The sequence below is a fragment of the Ictidomys tridecemlineatus genome, chromosome 2, assembly GCF_052094955.1.
Source record: "Ictidomys tridecemlineatus isolate mIctTri1 chromosome 2, mIctTri1.hap1, whole genome shotgun sequence".
Classification (NCBI taxonomy): Eukaryota; Metazoa; Chordata; class Mammalia; order Rodentia; family Sciuridae; genus Ictidomys; species Ictidomys tridecemlineatus.
In genome coordinates, this window is record NC_135478.1 from 174195254 (window position 1) to 174217769 (window position 22516).

General features: G+C 36.9%; 1 protein-coding gene and 1 long non-coding RNA gene across 5 annotated transcripts in view; one reads left to right on the forward strand and one right to left on the reverse strand.

Moving 5' to 3' along the window:
- Positions 1-517: 517 nt before the first annotated feature.
- Positions 518-22516, reverse strand: part of Slc26a5 (solute carrier family 26 member 5) — a 49658-nt gene continuing 27659 nt past the window's right edge. For 3 of the 4 annotated variants that reach the window (XM_078040191.1, XM_078040190.1, XM_078040192.1), the window contains 12 exons: positions 20751-20833; positions 16235-16382; positions 15012-15125; positions 13929-14006; positions 13168-13263; positions 12887-12993; positions 11132-11201; positions 9419-9511; positions 8705-8812; positions 7775-7975; positions 6820-6874; positions 518-5894 (listed from right to left, as the gene is read on the reverse strand). In XM_078040191.1, the coding sequence (XP_077896317.1) occupies positions 5701-5894; positions 6820-6874; positions 7775-7975; positions 8705-8812; positions 9419-9511; positions 11132-11201; positions 12887-12993; positions 13168-13263; positions 13929-14006; positions 15012-15125; positions 16235-16382; positions 20751-20833 (1347 nt within the window). In that variant the 3' untranslated portion in view covers positions 518-5700. Of the gene's footprint in view, positions 5895-6819; positions 6875-7774; positions 7976-8704; positions 8813-9418; positions 9512-11131; positions 11202-12886; positions 12994-13167; positions 13264-13928; positions 14007-15011; positions 15126-16234; positions 16383-19184; positions 19516-20750; positions 20834-22516 lie in introns of those variants that run through there. The other variant, XM_078040193.1, reaches the window with a different exon arrangement.
- LOC144375402 (uncharacterized) lies at positions 10401-15407 on the forward strand. Its single transcript, XR_013435164.1, has 2 exons — positions 10401-15160; positions 15265-15407. It is a non-coding gene; the product is annotated as an uncharacterized LOC144375402 (long non-coding RNA).

Here is a 22516-nt window from a genome sequence, read left to right on the forward strand (position 1 = left end):
ATTCGTATCTTCATACATGTGCTTTGGATAATAATGATTGTCACATTCCACCATCATTTATAACTCCATGCCCCTCCCCTCCAACCCCTCTACCCTATCTAGAGATCATCTATTCCTCCCATGCTCCCTCTCCCTATCCCACTATGAATCAGCCTCCTTATATCAAAAAAAAATTGAGCATTTGGTTTTTTGGGATTGGCCAGCTTAGCATTATCTTCTCTAACTTCATCCATCAGTGGTGATTTTAATAAACAGTGAAGTAGTAGCAGGTAAAACAGAAATAAAAATGTACACATAATTAATTTAGACAATCCAGAGTTGGTTTCATTCAGAGAAGTAGTTATTTTCAGTTTATAAATTTGTGCCTTAAAATTTTGGTAAACTTCTATAGTGAGGTATAAATATAGGTTCCATTAGAATTCCCCGTAGATCTCTTAGAATTACTTCTTATGCAACTACCACCAGATCCCCTTTTCTACCACAGTTACCTGTAGTCCCCCAAGTACTGAGACCAAAGCACAATAATCAATGTTTTTATTGAATTTCAGTATTCATAAATAAATTGAAAATAGTGAGAGCTGGATAAATGTTTAAGTCACAAAAAATGTTGACAGCATAGAAACTACTTGTTATACTGAAATATTTATGAAAGTTTTCATATAGAAAAGTTAAAGTTCTTCATTTATAAAATCCAACTAATATTTTCTTGATTTTTGATCAGAAACATTCTTTTTTCTAACCCTGTCCTAGTCTTTCTTGAGGTATAAAATAGAACAAACCATTTCCAGGTTTTGCTTACAATAAAATGTACTCAAGTAAATGAGTGGAGATGTACTTTTTTGAATGTTTTGATTAAGTAAATTTTACGCATTTAGAACATTCTGATCTTTCCCCTTTTTCATATAGCCATATACTCATGTACACCAAGGCAACATTGTACACATAGGCCTAACATTGATAAAAACTAAATAATCTTGACATTTTTGTTATTTTAGAAACATGAAAAGTCCATATGACTACATTAAATACTCAAAAGTTATTTGAAAAATGATTCTACCTAGGCATATGTATGCAGATAGCATCAATACTACCTAGATTAGCATGTTTGTACCTTTTAAAAAAATAAAATACACATTTACTAGTAACTCCTATGTAAAAAATACATGAATGCATATATAGATAATTCTTGATTTTTTGACTTTACAATGGGGCAAAAGCAAAACACATTAAGTTTTCCCTGGCAGTATGCAATATGATACTTTCATGATGCAAGGCAGCAGCCAGTCACAGCTCCCAATCAGCCACACAATCGTGAGGGCAAACAACTCATGCTGTCTCTATAGTGAACTGTGACCTATGATGTTTAGTAGGGTAGGTCTATTAAGTGCATTTCAGTTTACAATATTTTTAGTTTATGATGGATTTATCAGGATGTAACCCCATCATACGCCAAGGAGCTTCTGTACATATGTGTATAGATGTGCATATTATATATATATATATATATATATATATATTAAGGACATATACACATGCACACACATACCTGTATCAAAGTGTTGATAAATTGAGATGCATAGGGTTATGACATAAGAAAAATATATTGAATTCCTTTAAAAAGATGCTTTAATATTTAAAAATTGTGATTAGATTTTGTAAAGAAAAACATTTCTGGAATCCTTGGGTTCACCTATTGCATAAAGTGAAATACCAGCTAGTATAAGAAAACTGGCAAGCCTTTCTTGAAGACAAGATGGGTTTTTAAGATGTTCAAACTTGATTGAATCCAAGTAAATAAGTTAGCTAGTGTATTGTGAATATTTGACCTTTTCGTTGGCGGGACTTGAGGGGTTTCAAAACTATCGTATGCGTTTTGGTTCACTATATTTTTGGAGAATTAGAGAATACTTTTATCAGTTTTCAAACTTACCAACATTTAAAACATTATCAAGAATCTAAACATGCTGAATCTTAAAAGCATTCCTGAAAGATGCATTAAAAAGACCAACAGCATTTTTGCACTCAGTAAAAGCACATAAAATCACACCAAGGAAGTTTAGTTTTGTTTTAGAATTTAAATTAATTTACTATTTTTCAAGGGCACACATAAAGATAAGGCCTTCCCCACCATGTACCCTTCCTTCCCATTTCCCTCCCACATCCTACACACAAGGGCACACCTCCCCCCCACTCCCCAACACACAGAAAAACCACCTATACTCCAGGGCAGCAGATTCTCTGGGTTTGCTACCTTTTCTTCATGAACACAGTAGGGCAGATTTCATTTTCTCAAATATTTGGAGGCAAATACCTCCTTTCTCTGCTAAACAGGTAAGGCTACAGAATTAAACCACATGGAATGGATATTTTAGAAATTACCTAAAAACTACAAAATGAGCTACTTTCAGGGATTGAAGAGGATCAAACACCTTTCACTGATTTCTGAGTCCCACTCCAGATGAGATCAGCAATTGGGATCCCATTGTCAACTACCATATGCTTTTATAGAGTCAATGTCCATGACATGCATTGGAATTTTCTTGGCCCTGGCCTAATAATTGTTTTCAAATATATTCCATACATCCATAATGCAGAGATCAACCACTGTTATATTTTTGAGAAATATCGACAAAGGACTTCTCTTTATGAGATTTTCCTGAAAACAGGGTTTCCCCATATTGCCATAAAATAAGGTTATTCTAGGGCCTGTAACTATGTGGACAATTCCCATTTTGACTGGGCAATATAAATCTTGAGTTTAAATCAGGACTGAAAACCATAGTCAACATACATTAGCAGCTACTAATGCCCAGAACAAACAAGTGAGTTTACATATTAATTTCTTGAAAGAGAAAACTAAGCCAAAAAAAGGTCAGCAAATAAAAATTTTTTAAAAATGTCAGGATGTTTTCCACTGTGTGAAAAATTCAAGTAAAACATTCAGACATATTTACATATAGATGTTATTTGTTATTTTCTGAAACACTATCAGATACATTCAACAAAAATATTTTCCCACTTTCAATAAATGCTTTTTATGTAAATTGTGTACCTGCATTCAAACAGGTTAAAAATTAAAGAACAGAAAAGTAAAGTATAAATACTATTTGTACACTACATTTATTAGCCACTAGGATAATGGGCATTGTCCACATTATCTACTGTGTAGAAGGAATTTGTTGAAGACTGGTGCTAAAGAATAAGCAATGAAGTATTTTATAATATTGTTTAAACTCTATTACACTGAAATTATTTGGGCCATTTTACAAAAGTTTCTAGTATAAACTGAAGTTCTACAACTATGTGCTCTTTTAGAAGGCAGTCTGTCAGAATGCAGATGTATCTGATCTTGCATATGATGATTACAAAGGAAATAACTGGATGCAAATCTAACTTTATTCTAGGTTGAGATAAAGAATTGATTAAAAAAGAGGGCTCTACTTTGAATCAAATTAGTACACTCACTGAGAAACCTAACATATTATGCTATCCTTTTAGGGTCTGACTACTTTCCTTCATGAAAACTGAAACAAGGAGGCAGTAAGAAAACAGAAAAAGACTTAGCAGTAACTCTTAGCAGAGAAGCTTCAGACATGTTGGGTAATGCCTATGCTTTGTGAGGTGGTAATTAGATACTAGAAGGAACTAAGAGCAAGAACTACTGATGACTAATTGGTTTAAATGCCTTGTCCCTCAACCTCTGAACATTCCACATTTCTGTATCAACTATAAAATAATGTCATTAAGATTAGCATTTTCCTCACCGGCAAAAAACTAAGTTTGACAGATCTTAACTGATAACTATTATCAACTTCTAAGGAAGATATTAAATTATACCTGGGCCTTAGCTTTCTTAAAAACCATAGTCTTTGAGGCTACTTCACTATTAACAACAACAACAAAACTTCTAGGGAATTCTATGGGACATGGTTGTGACAATGTATCATAAAGAAAATGATAGTGTGAAATGTTACTAACAAAATCTCAAGTCTACAATTTTACTAAAAAAGAGAAATATATAAAAATCCTAATTTGTCACATCTAGTAAACCAATTCCTTATTTTAAAGTTGATAAATTAAATGGAAATAAAGCATTATCCTGCCTTACCTGTAAGAACTGTATTTAAGGATGACCAAATGCTCTAAGTTGAGGGAAAACTATAATTTACATAGATTAACCAACTAATAAATGCAGAAGAAATGAGAGAACTACAAAAAACTTCACAAATGTAATACAATTATTGATTTAGGCAAGGACTATCCCCTGATGTTACAATTTCTGAATCAGTTGTTAGTGGAGAACTAGATATTGTTTAATGCAAAAGAAACTATATGGATAACACTGTTGTCACAAAGGGGAAAACCAATAGAAGGACCGGACTGTCATGCTGATCCACAGATCTATATTAATACTGTTAGTGGCAGATGAACTAGAAGTTATGTTTTCTGATGTGATGCAAAATGAAGCATGGATCTTATCTACAATATATATCTCATATCTATTTTTAACTTAAATCCATGAACCTTTAGGAGAAACTTTCAGACTGTAGGTAGTATAGAGAATAGAGAAACAAACTGACATTGTGGGAAAAAAAAAAAAAACTAGACAAACTTATAAGACAGAATTTTTTTTTTTTTTTGTGGTGCTGGGATTGGACCCAGGAGCACTTTACTAGTGAGCTACATCCTTGTTCTTGTTTCTTATTTTAAGACAGGGTCTTACTAAATTATTGAGCTGGTCTCAAACTCAAGATCCTTCTGGCTCAACTTCCCACCTTTCGGAATTATAAGCGTGTGCCATCAAACCTGGCCACAAGATGGAATTCTATAAGACAACTTTTCCCCAGTCTTTTTAACAAGTAAATATAATGAAAAAAGGAACCATGCTTAGGTTAAAATAAGATTTAAGGTATGTGACCAGGTACAATGTAAAAATCACAGAATGAATACCAGTTTAGACAAATCAACTGCAAATTTGGGGACAGCCAGGAAACTGGAATATGGTTGGAGGTTAAAAAATGTTCTGGAATAGAATGTGGAGATTTCTGACAAAGAAAAAAAAAGACTACAATAAACACTAGGCAGATATGATCTTGTTTTTGTTAAAAATGTGAATATATATGCATAGAAAAAATCCAGAAGGATATGTATGCATTGAGCCATTAATAGTGGTCATCCCTGAGTGGTGCTAATACAATGTTTTTATTTTCCTATTTTGCTTATCTATTTTTAAAAAAATGTCCACAATGCACTTCTATCTCTTCTGTAATGTTAAAATAAGAACTTCTAGAAAATTATAGATTTCCTTTTTTGGATAGGTAACTGTAGACAATCTGTAGCCAAACAACTACAAAACCTAGGTACCACTACCCATCTAGTGACAGTATATCCTATTTGTAGCTAAAGTATTTAAAATACTTTAAAATAAATTTTTAAGTCCTTGGCTTGCAAGGATAATACTAAAAACTATAATAGAAATATCACTGCACAAAAAGCACATTGCAAGAGAGCAATTCATCTTCGATTATTCAATTAAAAAAACACACACAAGTAGATACATCATGCTACACGTCATTCACCCTCCAAATCAAGCTACTAGTATTACTCTTAGGGAAAAAAAAAAAATCTAGGTTCTAGTATTTCAAAGTACAAAGTAGGAATTTCTCAAGAGAGGCATCCATCCCAGGCCAAGATCCTCGTCTATGCTTCAGGTGTGGTTGGAGTGGCATTGGGCTCCAAGTCCTCCTGGGGAGGGGGAGCTGAGGCTTCTTGTTCAGCAAGTGCCTCTCGGACTTGGCTGCCCAGAACTGCATCATGGATGCTATAGAACAGCAGCTCCTTTAAGGCAGGATTTTCAAAAAATCTATTTCGAGTGAGATCATTCACAACTTGCGCTATAAAAAGAAGAACAAAAAATAATTCCATGAATGCTATATTATGTCTCACTCCAATCCCTGTGTTCATCACATCACACCTCCAGGCCCAGGAAACCTTTTTATTTCTTCTTGTGTAATCATCCAGGATTTCTCTATGCAAATATAAATAAATAGAAATATATATTTTCATTTTCTCCCTTTTATTACCTAAAAGGTGTACACTATATTATTCTTGACTATTTTTGCTTATTTTTTTCCTACCACTACATGCTGTTCTAATGTATAGATATACCCCAGTTTATTTAACTGGTCCCTTTTGTTTGATATTTGAGTTTCTTTTCCATTCTCTTGTTTTTATAGACAACCTTGTGATGAACAACTATGTAGATGTGCCATTTTGAATGCATGCAGCATGGGTTTGCTTCATTAAAAGGCAAATACCTCTGTATTTTCAATAGATAATGCTGGTCTGCCCTCCAAAGGGGCTGTTTTGCACTTAACACCAGTTACATGCCTATTTTTTTACCAGATGCCTATGAAGCAAGTGGTCACACTTTTCTTTTTCTTTTTGTCAACCTGACAGGTGAAAAATTATGTGTTTAGGCAGATTTAATTTTCAAGTACTGTTTAACCCAAATATACTATAAATAAAAATAGCAGGCAAAGTATTCCAAAACTATTGGATGAAAAAACAACCAGAATGATTTTATAAAATGTTCATGGCAGCCACTGATAATAAGCAATGGTTTATCAGCTCCTTCCCTCCAACACCTGTTCAGAGAGATGAATGCCTGTAAGTGGCTAATTTCAAAGCTGGCTTTACAGTGACTTTTGAGAAGAATGATTTTCATTTTTATAAAAAAAATTAAAGTACAGAAAATAATTTTAAAGGCAGTTCTTAAAGAAAACTAAAATGTTAAGACATTCCTAAAGATATACTCACCACTGCATCCTGCTAAATATACATAAATACCGACATCTCCATATTCTTTTACAATCTGTAATAATGTTGAAATAAAGATTAGTTTCTCTTGACTCTATGCCAGATGCAAGTCATTTTCTACCAATACGTATTTAAGAGATATGAGACAGTCTAATTCACTCACTGAGCTACCTTTAGCTTTAATATTTATGCCTTATTGAGCTAATCACTTAAAAGTAATTCTGTACTTCTTTTGCTTTGCATATAATGATAATGAGGGGTATCAAAAATATTGTTTTACTTTGGTGTAATAAATGTATTATGGTAATGATTTTTTAGAAATAATCTTCTTATATAGATATACTGAAATATTTACAGATGAAGTGATAACTCAGTTGTACTTCAAAATAAGAGAACAGAAAATGGGTGTCTGATATAAATGAGATCAGATTGGTCATAAGTTGTAACCATTAAAGCTGAGTGATAGTTACATGGGATTCATTTTATTCATTTATTTATATGCAGTGCTGAGAATTGAACCCAGTGCCTCACACATGCTAGGCAAGTGCTCTACACTGAGCTACACCCCAGCCCCACATGGGATTCATTATGCTTTTTTTTTTTTTTTTTTGTATTGAGGATTGAACTCAGGGGCACTTAACCACCGAGCCACATTCCCAGTTCTTATTTTGTATTCTATTTAGAGACAGGGTCTCACTGAGTTGCATAGTACCTCCCTGTTGCTGAGGCTGGCTTTGAACTTGTGATCCTCCTGACTCAGCCTCCTGAACTGCTGGGATCACCGCCACCATGCCCAGCTTTTACTTTTGTATGTTTAATTTACTTTCCATAATCAGTTGAAAAAAAAAAACAAATTTTAAGAGTTTTAAGAGCTGAAAGGACTCTCATCGATTTTCTGATGTGACTGATGGAGACCCTGGACATGGAGAAATGACTTGGTTAAGGTGATGCTCACCCCCGCCAGGGTTTTCACTCCCACAGAATCGATAAAATTGACTTGAGTAAAATCCAGGATGATGGTGTGGACATTATCCCCTGGGGGCATAAACCTCTGCAGTTCTTCAGGAAATGTGTTTTTGATGACTATTGGGGGATATTTGACTTCATCATCCTCTTCTTCAGGCTTAGTTCCATCCTCTCCATCTACTTCTGCATCCTATGTCAAAAATGATACCAACCCAGAATTATATGAACATTTTTGGTTGTTAAAAAGATTTATAATGGAAAATAAGCCCTTAATTCTCAACTCACAGATTATACAAGAACCCTTCTAAAATATTAGTCATCACAGCCTCGAAATATGACAAAAAGAATATGTGTATAATACTTAGAGTTAGTTTAGTTTCTTTTCATCTCTTTCTCCTTTTAAAAATAACTTTATTTTGTTTATTTATTTTTTCATGTGGTTCTGAGGATCAAACCCAGTGCCTCACAAATGCTAGGTGAGTATTCTACCACTGAGCCACAACCCCAGCCCTCTTCTTTTTTATTGGTTCACTAAAATCTATACTCCTTAGTTCTCTTCTCCATTTCCCCCTCACTTCTAAAATAGTTCCATGAACTTCAGATGACAGGTCACAAGTTACCATAAGTCTGAACAGCAAAAGCCTTTGAGCTTTTTACTATCAGCTGAATAAGTCTGTGACAAAGTATGAATGGTAAAATTTACCAACTTCTGTGTGATTTTTAACCTTGAAAACAACATTTTCACTCTTTATTACAGATATATCTTCAAACTGACCTTATTACATACTTTTAGTATGTGAGATACTTAGATTATTTCTAAGTTTTTCTATTTTAGTGACTTTATGCTGTGTATAGACATTAACCACAGGTAAAGATGGAGGTCACTGTGGACCAAGAGAAATGGGAAAAGAACACTCACCGCCTTGACCACAGTTGCGTTGGCCATGTTTGCATTTCCGACTTCCTTAGCATACTTCCTCATGGCCTTTCTCCTGGCTCCCATTATGACTGCTGGGTTCACTCCAGTCTTTACAGAAGAGCAACATATAGAAATCACTTTCAGGCTCCCAGAGACATACCACATGTTATCCATCTTCCAATCTCCCCCATTTAACCCATTTCTGTGCTTGATGACCACCCCAAATTCTTATTCTACTTTTCCCTCAGATGTCCTGAGCTACTCCCCAAGAAAACATTAGTAGTCTTTCTTAGTCTTTATTCAAGATAACTAGAAACTTTGTGTGTTGATGGCCAGTGTAGGGTTGATTTTCACTCATACCAAAGGAATTCACCTGATCCCCAAAGTAGGAAATCTAAGACTTCTATTTTCACTTTCTTTTCTTAAATGTTTTTCAAAAAGGGAACATATGCATATGATAAGAGAGAAGGAATGGTAGTAATGGTTGTACAACATGAGAAAGTATTTAATGTCACCCACTGGATTGTACACTTGAAAATACTTATCATGGTAGATTTTATCTTATATATGTTTTACCATAGTTTAAAAGAGAGGGGAGGTAGAGGGGAAAATAGTCTAATAGTGTAGACTGAGACATTTCAGTGACCCTCCCATTCCTACTAATTCACCCATCCCCTCCCCAGAAAGGATCACTCTTAATCTCATGGGACTCACCTTTCTTTTTAATGCGTTGCTATATAAGTCACTATTTGCATAGTAAATGGGGGCATTTATTTGGAATATTTTAATTCCAGGAATTTCTTTCACCTGAGAAATAAAATATTAGTGAATTTAACACCTGGATATATTTCAGAATCAAAACTGCAATTTTCTGCCTCCTTCAATGTAAAAATGAATACAGAAGCTGAGAATGACCCTCTTAGTGTGTTGGTATAAAATGATGTCACTATATCTACTCAGGCTTTGTAAGGAAGAATCTTGAGGATAAAAAGTTTTTTAAAAATATATTTATTATTGCATTATAGTTACACATAATAGTGGGGTTCATTTTGACACATCCATAAATGCATATAATTTGCTCCCTTTCAATCCTTGGTACTTCCCTTTCCCTCTCTTTCTTTTATGTATAACTATAATGCACCAATTTAAAAAACAATAAATAAATGGAAGAAAATTTTTTTGAGCCAGAGTCTCTATGTTGCCCAGGCTAGTCTTGAACTCCTGGGCTCAAGTGAGCCCCTGCCTCAGCCTCCTGAGTATCTGAGACCACAGGCACATGCTTCCAAACCTATCTTGAAAGTCTCTAAAAATGTACATATTCCCATTTCTCTAACAATCTGTCTTTGTTTCATTTTTACCATTAAACACAAAGAAGATGGAGAAGATGGAACTGATAATCATTCAAAAAAGAGAAAAGAAAGTGGATAGGAGGGGAGCTGCAGCAAGATGGAAAGAAGTAGGCTAACAAAGCAAACAGAGGTTGGCACTGGTGTGACCCACAGACTGCAGGAAGGAGTCAGTGTGGACACAGGCAACACAGAGGGACCTTTTTACTGAAAAGCCTAGATGCAGAAGGAGGAAGTCTACATGCAGTTTGGAAACAAGTAATTCACCACGTAATTTTCTGGAATGAGGAAAAAGATAGCAACCCTAACACCAGGATCATTTCTTAATACTATATAGTAAGTCTGAGAATTTCTTCCCAAGCAGAAGACAAAACTAATTTTAAAAGATCTTTTTTAAACGTTTTTGAGGTTGCACTGAAGAAAAGAACCTTTGTAATAAAGGGAACTTGAAGCCATAGTTTTACCCATTAAAAGTGAAATGGAAGAATTTTAGAGTCCTAGATTTTACAGTTAAAATTAGTATTGTAACATCAGTTTAAATCTATCAAGAGAAAGTCATGCTAGATGCAGTGGCACATTCCTATAATCCCAGCAGCTCTGGGGGCTGAGGCAGGAGGATTGTGAGTTCAAAGCCAACCTCAAAAATGGTGAGGTACTTTGCAACTCAGTGAGACCCTGTCTCTAAATAAAATACAAAATAGGACTGGGGATGTGGCTCAGTGGTCAAGTGCCCCTGAGTTCAATCCCTGATACCAGGAAAAAAAATAAATAAAAGAAAGTCATGCACTTATATACCATTCTCCCACTTTCAGTATTTTGTACATATATACTTTAATTCCAGCAATATAAATTTAACTTCATTAAAAATGAGGAAATATAAATGTTAGGAAGTTGAGTCATTAATGCACAATATAAACTATAAAACTGAATCCTGACAGTAAATTAAACCTCGTGATTTTCACTTTGACCACGATGCCTCCCTCCCTTTCATCCCTGGTTTTTGTTCTGGGCAAATATACCACTTAGCCAGTTACATCACACTCTTATAATCTTTTAAAATATTTTTTAAAAAAGGTCCTACCTCCTCATATGCATCTATGTCGATATACACATCAGTGTCAGGAAGCTGTCCCAGGACTTTGTAGCTTGGACTGGAGATGGAGAGCATGTTAAAGTCTACTGTGCCGAAGGGCAGTGTGTGCTTAGACATGACAGCGTGATTTGCTAGTGCATTCAGGAATACATGATCCGTACACAGTGCCTTGTGAAAGGGCTCCTTATGTATCACATTCCTAGTGACATCACATTGAAGTGATATTGCAGGTATACAGAGGGAAGTCAAGGTCCCTTGGTGGGGGGAGAACTGGGCACCAAAGATGAGGAGTTCAAGAGGCAGAGGAGGAATGGGACTTCTGATCACCTGGGGTACCCTGACACCCCATTTCTGTAGGTCTAAATCTTACTGCTTCTAACAAAGGCCAAGTCCTGACTACATCCCTACTGAAACCAGGAGCAAAGAAGTCTCTTTCCATAAACTCCTCTGGGATTTCATTTGGGCATCTCTTATGTTTATTGTCACACCATACATTGCTTATATCCACTGAAGCACATAAAACTGTACATTCTAATTTTCTGAAGAAAGATTACAAAATGGTGATTAAGAGTCAGCTTCTGGACTCACAAAAATGCATATTGAAGTCATGATCCCACCACATACTGTAATCTTGGTAAGTTAATCCAATCACTCTAGGACTCTGTCTATGGCTATGAAATTAGAGTACTAATAGTCATTGGGTTGTAAGGATGAAATGACATAAAGCATTGATCTGCACAGTGCTCCATTACTTCATTGTCATCATTAACATTATCACTTATATTATAGTCTGTCATCCTTAGGAGAATACAACCTTTTTCAAGGGCAGGACCATGTCTTATTTATTGCAATATCCTGAAAGACCCTCAACAAAAAATAGCTACTTAATGAAGATTATAGTTATTTTAAAACACAGACTAAACTTTAAGCTCTTTGTGGGCAGAAATAAACCCTCACATATAACACACAGAGTACTAGCATGGAAGTGGCCATCAGAGTTATTTGCTGAATGATCAAACAATTTGGTTGTCTCATGACTCTGTGTGCTCTGAAGGAAAGTTGAGTGTTTGGAACAAGCCAGTGCATCTCTAGCCATCTCCTGGAAGAATTCCCTAATTACAGAACTGAGACTAGCTGAGTCACCACGTATCCTAAGAGCTGGTCCCAAACTCCACCCTGCAAAAACCCAGCAAGACCCAACAACAAAGCACACATTCAAACCTAATTAATTATCAGAGGGAGAAAGAGAATTGTAACACTTAAAAAAAACTTCCCCAATCTTAAAATTTATAGGAAATCATAAAATTCAATTCGTTAAAGAAAACAACAACAACATACTCTCAACTTCTAGACTATAGCTTGTTAAAGGACAGATTTTTTAAAAAAATTTTGGTGCTGGGAAGTGAAACCAGGGTCTTGTACATACTAAGCAAACACTCTACCAATGAGCTATGCCGTCAATTCCCTAGATGTTTTTAACAATGATGATGACAAAAGTTCTGGGATGAAGGATTCCTATATGTACTACTAATATTTTTTTATAAAAATGGGGAAAACTTCTTTTAGATAAAAATGGGCAACAGTGTTATTATATGGGATTCCTCCCTCCCTTCCTGTGCTCATGATGGATGGACCTCAAACATGCCAACCCCACTTCCACCCATTCAAATTCAGACTGTACTTTAAGTCAGCATGGGAATCTCAGCCAGGACATTCACTCCCCATTTTAGTCTGGGCACTTGCCTCTGGGTTCTGTAAATCACAGTCAGCAGAGCAATGATCACAGCAGTGATCAATCCATAGTCCAATCCCAGGAACAAGGAGGACACGAATGTGGTGAGCCAGATGGTCTAAATAGAAGTCAGAAAGCTATATGGAGAATCATGTTAAAAATTCCAAGAACTAAACACCCACAAATTTTGTTCATCTTGCCTATGTGCGTACTGCAAATAACTAACTGGATTAACATCTTTCTCACATAGTTGCTGCTGTAACGTATTAATCTAATTATCACCTTTACTTACCAGCTCTATCTTGCTGGTTCTCCAGAAAAAGGGGAGATCTGAGAACTGCATAAACATCCCCTTCAGGTTGACGATCACAATGGCCGACAGCACAGCCTGAAACACAACATATCCACCCATGCCTCTCTTCTTGTGTCCACAGGGCCCTGTTGCTGGGTCTTCACAGTCTACCTGCTGCCCTTCCCGCATCTTCTCCCCACTGACTTCCTAGGTTGAGCTGATGATACCTTTGGAGGCATGGATGCCTGGATACTGGGCACATAGTTAACTAGAATGTACTTGGGAAACCAGGTTTATATCCTAGTAGCAAACCTGCATGGTGGTCAAGAGGTTCAGAATTAAACAAGATACTCAAGGATTTCACTCACGGTCTTCCTAAGATTTTTTTTATGTTGTTTCTGAACTCTCCTAGATTAAATACATCAACAAATAAATTTCTTACAAGTATAGGTCATCTCATATTTTTAACGAAAGTATAAAGTCATAGAAGGTCAAAGAGCACAGGAACCTTGGAGATTACCCAGTTCAAACCCCACTTTGCAGATAAGGGAACTGAGACCAAGAGGAGTTCAGATGGCTTTCTCAAGGTCCCAGTGACACTTGATTATGGAGCAGGATCTTGATCCTAGGCATGGCTCTTTATCGTTCCTTTCTGCTAGGATTATAGTAAAAACCCCTAAGGCAGCCATAAAAACAGAGAGAAATAAAATAGTAAAATATCTACACATGGAAAAACCTCACATCAAGTCCACACTACACACCTGGGGTAATGATTCAAAGAGGAATCCAGTGGCTAATATGACCAGCAGAATCATTAATGAGGCCAAACAACCTGCAAGCTGAAAATGAGAGAAGACATAGGAAGGGACTTTTAGGAAACTAGAGTAAGAGGCAGAGGGTGGGTTGATCTAATTCTTTTCACATCACTATGGGAAAATCAAGAAAATCTACATTCAAATAAGTCATCCAAACCATTATATAACCATATCCTGCTCCCTCATTGAAGTTTTGATTCTTCCTATGGCTTTTAAATATTCTGACTTAAAAGCCCTTGTAAGAAGTGGAAGAAAGATATCTGGTACCAACCTAAGACTGACCAGGGCCAGAAGAGTCCAAACAAGTGGTTCTACCCAATACACTAGTCACTAGATACATGTGACTATATAAGTTTTTTAAGCTAAAATCAAACAAACATTTAAAAATCAGGTCTCAGTTCCACTATTCATATTTCAAGTTGCTAGGGGCTGTCATATGGATGGTGCAAATATTGTATATTTCCATTACTGAAGAAAGTTCTTTTGGATGGTGCTGGCATCCTGCCCATACTCAGTCTCAGACTTTCTTTTTCTTTTTTCTTTTGGTACTGGAGATTAAACTTAGGGGGCACTTTGACCACTGAGCTACATCCCCAGCCCTATTTTTGTATTTTATTAAGAGACAGGGTCTCACCGAGTTGCAAAGCACCTCGCCGTTGCTGAGGCTGACTTTGAACTCACAATCCTCCTGACTCAGTCTCCCAAGCTGCTGGGAGAGTGCGCCACCATGCCTGGCCTCAGTCTCAGGCTTTCATAACAACATTCCATGTTTGAACTTTGAGGTTTACTGGTAGCAAACGGAGCACTATATAACTTTCCAATTTAACTGGAAAATATGCCTCTTTTTTATAGATTCAGTTTTTGTGATTTGCTTCAACCAGTCATTGTCTTTCTCTGATTCACTACATAGCCCACTGGACCATGGATCTGCAGGCAGAGTAGCTTTGTTGGGGTTCAGAATTTAATCAAGAGATCAACATTTAATTTCCACTCCAAACATGAGTTCTTAGAGGCCTATTGTATACCCACCTGTGTCTTCCCTCCGGTTCCCTCCTGAACAAGGCTTCGAGACAAGGAACACGAGATAGAAAAGGTCTGGAAGAGTGAGCCAATGGAATTGCACAGTCCCAGAGCAATGAGTTCCTTTTCCACATGGCAGCAAAAACACAAAGGAGAAGGTAATTTTTTTCAGCGTGGGGGAAACATGGTAGCTCATGTAATACACATTCAGAAGTACAGCTTGTCTTTTCATTCTTTCTTTTTCTTAATATTTATTTTTTAGGTGTAGATGGATACAACACAATTCCTGTGGTGCTGAGGATTGAACATGGGTCCCGCCCATGCTAGGGGAACGCTCTACCACTGAGCCACAATCCCAGCCCCATTCATTCTTTCTTCAGATAAAATAATTTGTTGAGTTCACAATAGGAATTGTGACATATTTTGCGATGGAATAAAAATACTTTGGTCATTATAATTTCTGTGATCCTCACCCTAACACACCCTATATATGAATAATACTATAAGAGAAAAGAAAAGAAAATCACAGTAAAAAGGAGAAAATACATTTGTTAAGAGAAAGTTTTTGATGTACGATTATTGGCATCATTTTGATACCCGGGCTATTTCTCATCAACAAGTACATGCCAGTGTCTTCCCAGGACCAGAGAGTTCTGCTCTTGGGCTACTCTGGGAATTTCTAGTTTGATGAATGCATCTCATATGACTGTGGGCATCTGGTCTTCCCTTAGAAATATATAGGGTACTAAAAAAAGACACTGTTAGGCCAAGATAGTTCATGGTGTTTGGATTACCTACCTCATAAGTAGCTCTGTTTTAAAAAAAAGGCATCAGAGAGAATACTATGGAGTTCAGATGATTAATCATATGCCTAAAGTTCAATGAACAAATATAAACCTTTCTGTGGAGCAAAAATGGTTCTGGAGATGTGTTTTATTCCCAGGCTGTGGGCTTTAAGCAGAGGGATAAATTGGAGTATGGCAAATCACAAATTTCATGTCACCTTTCTAGCTGAACCCCTGAGGGCTCTCTACTTCAAGGTTTGGATATCTAATGCTCATGAATAGTAAAAGAAATCATAGCATTGAATCAACACATGCTTCAAATACATCCAATAACAAAATAAAGGTTTTTCTACCAAGATAGAAATCTAGTTCATTTGCCTTCCATGACAGAGTGTAATGAATGGATGTACCACTATGAAATATCTGCAGGAAACTAACAATCTTTACCTGATTGCCATCGACCTGGTAGCCATGTTTATTTGCCAAGGTCTTGGCCATTGAGATGGTCACTGAAAATCCAACGATGGCTATGGCAATGGCATCCACATACACGAGGTGGAAGAGGCTGGTGTCTGGATTGGCTGGAGGTAGTAGCCTGAAAAGTTAAGCTGATTTTAACTCAAGTGCTTTGACCACCAGGAAACCACTGGGAAGCATTAGAGATGGGCAGAGTCTACAATGAGGTCACCAAGGTTTGGGTAGTTGTTTGCTCTGGGTTAGCAAAAATGAGGGCTCTCCTTGACAGAGAGAGGTTCTTTCCAAGTCCAAACTGTACAAAGCAGGCATACTACCTGGATGGATTATCAGCAGAGATCAGATGCTGTTTTATTTATAAAGGAGTAACCTCATACTGCATGGCGCCCTGTTGGTAGGTGTAAATAAGACACAGAAACAGGAAGAAGAGAGAGTCAGCAAAGTGCTCAGATGCCATAAGACATTTAAACTTGTCTTGGGGTGGGGAGGATGTTGGAGGGACAAGGACTACCTTGGAGAAGAATTACTGTCATTGTAACATGATTCACTTGTCTCACTGTTATACAAGGTAAGGACTCTTAAGTCTGTTAACTCTTTGCATGTCATTGTTCCTTCAGTTCTAACATGGGAAAGGAGCAGCGGCCAATTATACTCCTTGAGTCTCACCTATACGAATCCTGGGAATCTGAAGGAGCCCAAAGTGTGATTCCTGCCTCTACAAAGGGGAACCTGACTTTTGTAGTTTGGAACAAACTACACTTGAAACAAAACAGAGATTCCCTAAAATGTTATAGGGGAAAAGGCAACAGGGATTTTCTAAGACATCCTGCTTCAAATCAAGGCATTGTGCTAAATAACAATCACTTAATAGAGACACAATGATATCATTATTACAAAACAAAATTATTATTCATGTAATAATATCATTATTACAAAATTATTATTATTAAGTGCTTTCTTTGTGCCAGGTTCTGTGCTTACTTATTTTTTTTCCCAATAGCCCTGTGAATGAGGCATCATTATAATCTCAATTTTACACAGGTGGGGAAATGAGGTTAATTAAGCAACTTTTTCAAGACTGAACAGTTCTACTAGGTACAACAAAACCAGGAAGAGCCTGCCTCTCTATTTCTCTCACTATGTTATGCACAGTGACAGAAGGGACACTTCAAATTCTTGGGTAAAAAAGGGAAGGGAGGAAGGGAAAGGAAACTAGTATCTGTTAAGGCTAGATCACACACTATTTACTTGATATAAGCCATCTCATTTATCCTCACAATAGTCCTATTTGAGAGCTACCACTATTAGCCTAATTAATAGGTTAAAAAAGGGATACTTTTAGATGCTAAGTGATTTCCCCAAGATGGATCAGAAAATTAAATGCAGGGGGTCTGAGTAAATTAGTTGTCTTTCCCCTGCCCATTGATGCACAAAGGGAAAGACAACTAATTTACTCACAGGGAAGGCCTAGCACAAGGGTTGGACCTGAGGAGTAAAAATGTAAGAAATGGATGTATTTTGGAATGAATTCAGGAAAGTAAACTCCAAGTAGGTACATTACCATGACTGGGATCTTAGTAACTGTCAGTTGCCACTTTCTGGGTCCGAAAGTATGTTTGGCTTAGGAATGTGTACAGATAAGGGTAATAGTTTACTTGTTACTGTTACTTGTTACACCAACCATTCCTCTCATTCTGGTAAGTGCTGACAGTTTCTCTCATCTAGATGTGAAATCTATTTGCCCTCTTGCTGAACCTAAGTTGGCCTTCTGATTTGCTTTGAGCAACAGAATGTGGTGGAAGGGATGCCCTATGAATGCCTAAAGTGACCTGGCAAATTCTCTACGTTTCTTTGTTGTTGCCCTGAGCACCATGTAAAGAGGTCTGGCCACCCTGCTGGGGACACCATGTGGAGAAAAGATGCCAGTCAGCCCCCAGCTGTTCCAACCACTCCAGCTGAGGCAACAAACATGTGAATGAAGCCCTCTTGGATCCTTCAGCATGAGATACCCCTTCAGATATGTCCAGGTGTATGATAGCGCCCCAGGGAGACCAGAACCCCGGTGGAAGCCGTCCTAGACTGAAGAATTATGAGCAAATTAATGATTGCTGTTTTAAGATACTGTTTGGGAGTGGTTTGTTATGAAGTAGCAATAAGACTCATAATAAGAGAAACAGTATGACTCTATGTAGACATGCAGGTAGGTGAGTATTTGTTACCTGCCTCTTTAGGGTAAAGTTTCAGAAGGACAAGGTTTCTAGGCAGCCAAGTTCCAGAACGGTAAAATGTTTTTGTTTGTTGGTGCTTCAAGTTTAGTTCTCACAAATAAAATGAAAGCAATATATTTGGATATAGTACAACAGGGAAAGGCAAGCATTTAGTGGAAATTATGGTGACATGTGAATTTTAATGTATCAGCATATTTTTACAAGGAAAATTTGAAGTGTAAAAATTTTGCATTTAATCAAATTATTTGTAACTAGTAAGTGAGAGTTATCTATTGGGTTGAATCGAAGATCAGAGTTTATCAGTTACTGTGTTAGAGACCCAGGTGTGAAGTAATGGAAAGATCACACACATCTGGGTATCAAGAAGGACAATTTCCAGGTCCAGGCTGGGACTCTCCAAGTCACTAAAGCTCATTTATGTCTCTCAACTATCACTTCCCTGACACTTAAAACTTCAACCCAGTCCCTCCGATGGCTTACTTGCCTTCTCTTGTTTTCAAAGCATTTTGCATTATTTGTCTATTGATCAATTGTCTATCTCCATTAGAATATAAGCTCCATGAAAGCAAGGACTTTTTGCTTGAGTGTGTTTTTCTCTTTAATTGTTGTGCTCCTGATACACAATAGACATTCAATAAACAGATGCACAATAAATAAGAATAAATGAACTTTTCTGTAAAATAGAGATAATAATGTATTTTGTCGATAGAGTTGCTTTAATCTCAACTGATATGGCAGATATACAAGTATTTTATAAATTATAAGTCAAAGTTGAAAAGCAGGGTATTTCTACTGTGCCATAGCTTTACGCCGAATCATTATAAGAAACATGTTCACTGACATATTGTCATGAAGTTTAAAGGTAGAGTGCAATCTTCCTCCTTCAACACTTGTACTATGGGATGAGCTTTGGCTTAGAGAACATCTTCAGAGCCCTCCGCTTCCCAGGAGACTCAGGACTGGAGGGCAAGGCCTGATGGAATGGGAAGTTCCCTCAATGTCCAACATCTGGGCAAATGTCTGACTCTGTTAGGAAGAGAGAAGAGGGTGTTGAGAGAAAGCAAAATAGTACAAGAGATAGAAAGACAGGGATATACCTAGAGATTCAGAGAGGGTCGAAGTAAGATAAGCAGAGGTGGTAGTCATTCTTGCTTTCAGATACAGAGAAAGATTAATCAATGTTAAAAATGTAGAGTAGGTAATATAGATGAAGCACAGAAGCAAGCAGCATATGATTTGAAATTAGAAAACCCACAGTAATAGCGGACCTCAGAACTTCCAATTAGCCTGTCTTGAATGTGCAATGTGCAGACCAGGGCTACACTGGCTGTGATGGTCTCCTGCCCTCTCATGGCTGCCCTAGGAGAAGCAGGGATTACCAGGACCCCATTGAAAGGCAGGGACACTGAGGTGTTAAGAGGATAAGTGACCCACTATGAGTAAGGTCTTTTGTTCTTAATTTATGTGTCACTCAAGGAAATGTTTTAAAAACTCTTAAGGAAAACAAAAGAAAAAACATTTCCTACGGTTGGTGGAATTGTAAAATAGTACAAATGCTATGGAAAGCAGTATGTGATTTCCTCAAGAAATAAAAAATTAAACTATCATATTATCCAGTAATTCTACTTTGGGGTTTATACCCAAAAGGATAGAAAACAGGGTCTCAAATATATATATTTATTTTTACCAGTGTTCATAGCAAGTACTATTCACAATAGCCAAGTGGTAGAAGCAACATAAATGCTCACTGATGGATGCTTGGAGAAACAAATACAGTATATATACAGTAGAATATTACTAAACCTTAAAGAAAGAAGAAAATACTGTTATGTACTACAACATGAATAAACCCTGAGGACATTATGCAAGTGAAAAAAAAAAAGACAAATACTGTTTGATTCCACTAACATGAGGTACCTATGGACCTTTTCATTGAACTAGAAAGATGAAGATGGTGGAGCTGGGAGATGGAGAAGGAGGAAGTCATTTAACGAGAATAAAAATTCAGATGTGCAATATGGAAAAACTCTGGAGATGTGTTTTACAATGATTTGAATATACTTAACATTATTGAACTGTCAACTTAAAAATGGTTAAGTGATATGTTTTATTAATACACTCACCCATTCCCAACCCCTAGCACCCTCAGTTATTTGGTATGCTGGAAAAGATTATTTTCATCGCAATAGTACTTATATCAGAGGTTAGAAACAATTTGATCATTCAAGTCACCCTGTTACCAAAGTCAACTATTTTCCTACCCCAGAGGAAGTGTTCCAACGACATCCACATTGTATGATTCTTTCAAGTTAAATCCAGCTGAGATGCCAGTTCCCATTACCACCTAAGACAGACACAAATACAAATGTACCTTCAGGGATGAATGTTCAAATGTCAGAAAAATAAACTTCAAAGAATTTCTTAGCCAAGTCTAACCTAGTCTCACTTTTGATGGTCAGTTTTAAAATGAGAAGTTTTTGTTAGCTTTCAGCCATTCTAACTTCTCTCAATGACTCTACATCATGTAACACAAATAGGTTTTAAAGTTTCCTTGAGGCCTGGAATGATTTTCTTCTCACTTTGTTCTGTTCCCTGCTGAGGTGTCAGGCTGGTTCAGTGCAACAGAAAGAGGACATTAAGCTTCTCAGGGGTGGACCTTACCTTGGGGCAGGTAAAAGGAGTCTCTGGCCAAGCTCTCATGAGTGGAGGGTAGTAAGATGTGTGTGGTGAGGGTGGCTCAGCATATCAGTATGAAATGAAAGAAATCAATGTTTGGATTTAGAACCCTCCTGCTGACTCTGTTTCTAGGACAGCAGCACCCCACAGTTGTCTTCTCCAGGGCCCCAGTGCACACTCCCCAGGGTGATGATGGATAGAAGGCCACCCTGGATGGTCAGGCCCCAGATTTACTTGAGGGATATTGCTCAACCCTTAGTGAGACACAGTGAGACGGCAGTTTGCTTCCATCTCCATAACTACTGCTCATATTGCTTTCTGAAGAGGTTACCCAGGAGGGGAGGAATTAGACTATCTCTTACAATTTTAGAACCCTTTTTTTCTCTGGGAGTGGACATGTAAGTCCCGGTTTCCACTTGGGAGTCCAGCAAGAGATTCTAACCCTCTTTGTATGGGAAATAAGGCAGGAAAGCCCCACTTACTGAGTGAGCAGTGAAGGTTGCCTTTCCTGCCCGGGTACTTCCCAGATACCCTTTAGAGACTCCTTTGTTTTCCAGGGAAATGGTTTGCCAAAATTCTGTCATTGAAAGGTCTTTCAATCATAATTTAATCCATGCCTTTTCAACTTCTTATCAAAGCTATCCACAGAACACAGAAAATAGAAGCCATATAGGAAAGTTTGGGGATAGACTCTTTAGGATCCCCTTTAAACAAAAAGTAAAATATTTTTTATTATAAAAACATTCTTTTGAGCTTTGCATTCTATTTTATAACACATCTTTTTGTATCTGTTGGGCACTGTGTAGACTTCTAATTGAAGGAAGCTCATAGCTTGAACATTGTTCATAGTATGTTCATTTTGATAAAACTGTGTCTTTGCAAGCTGGGTGTTTAGTGGTCGCTATGATTTAAAAAAAAATCCATGTGAACAGGAAATGAAGGTGGTGTTGTCCAATTAGGTTCCAAGGTCTGAGAATTTGTATAGTGCTCAACAGGTGTACACATCCATGAATAAATAACTGTAGTTATCCGAGAACATATTTTTTATTCCAATTTTTGTGTATTTTTTTTAATGAAAAGCTACCAAGCTGTCAGTCATAAATACGTATTAAGGTGTTTGGACCTAACTACTTCTTAAATGGAACCGTGAGGTGCTTCTTTGGCTCAGGAGTAACTAAGAAAGTTTGGGAACTTTTGTTTTTTACTATTTTGAAAGTGCAGACAACTTTATCTTTCTCTGATTATGAGACCAATATATACCCATTAAAAAACAATTATATCACAAACAATTTGAGGAAAATAAATCCTCCAAACTCCCATCACTCAGAGATAAAGTTAAAATTTGTATTTA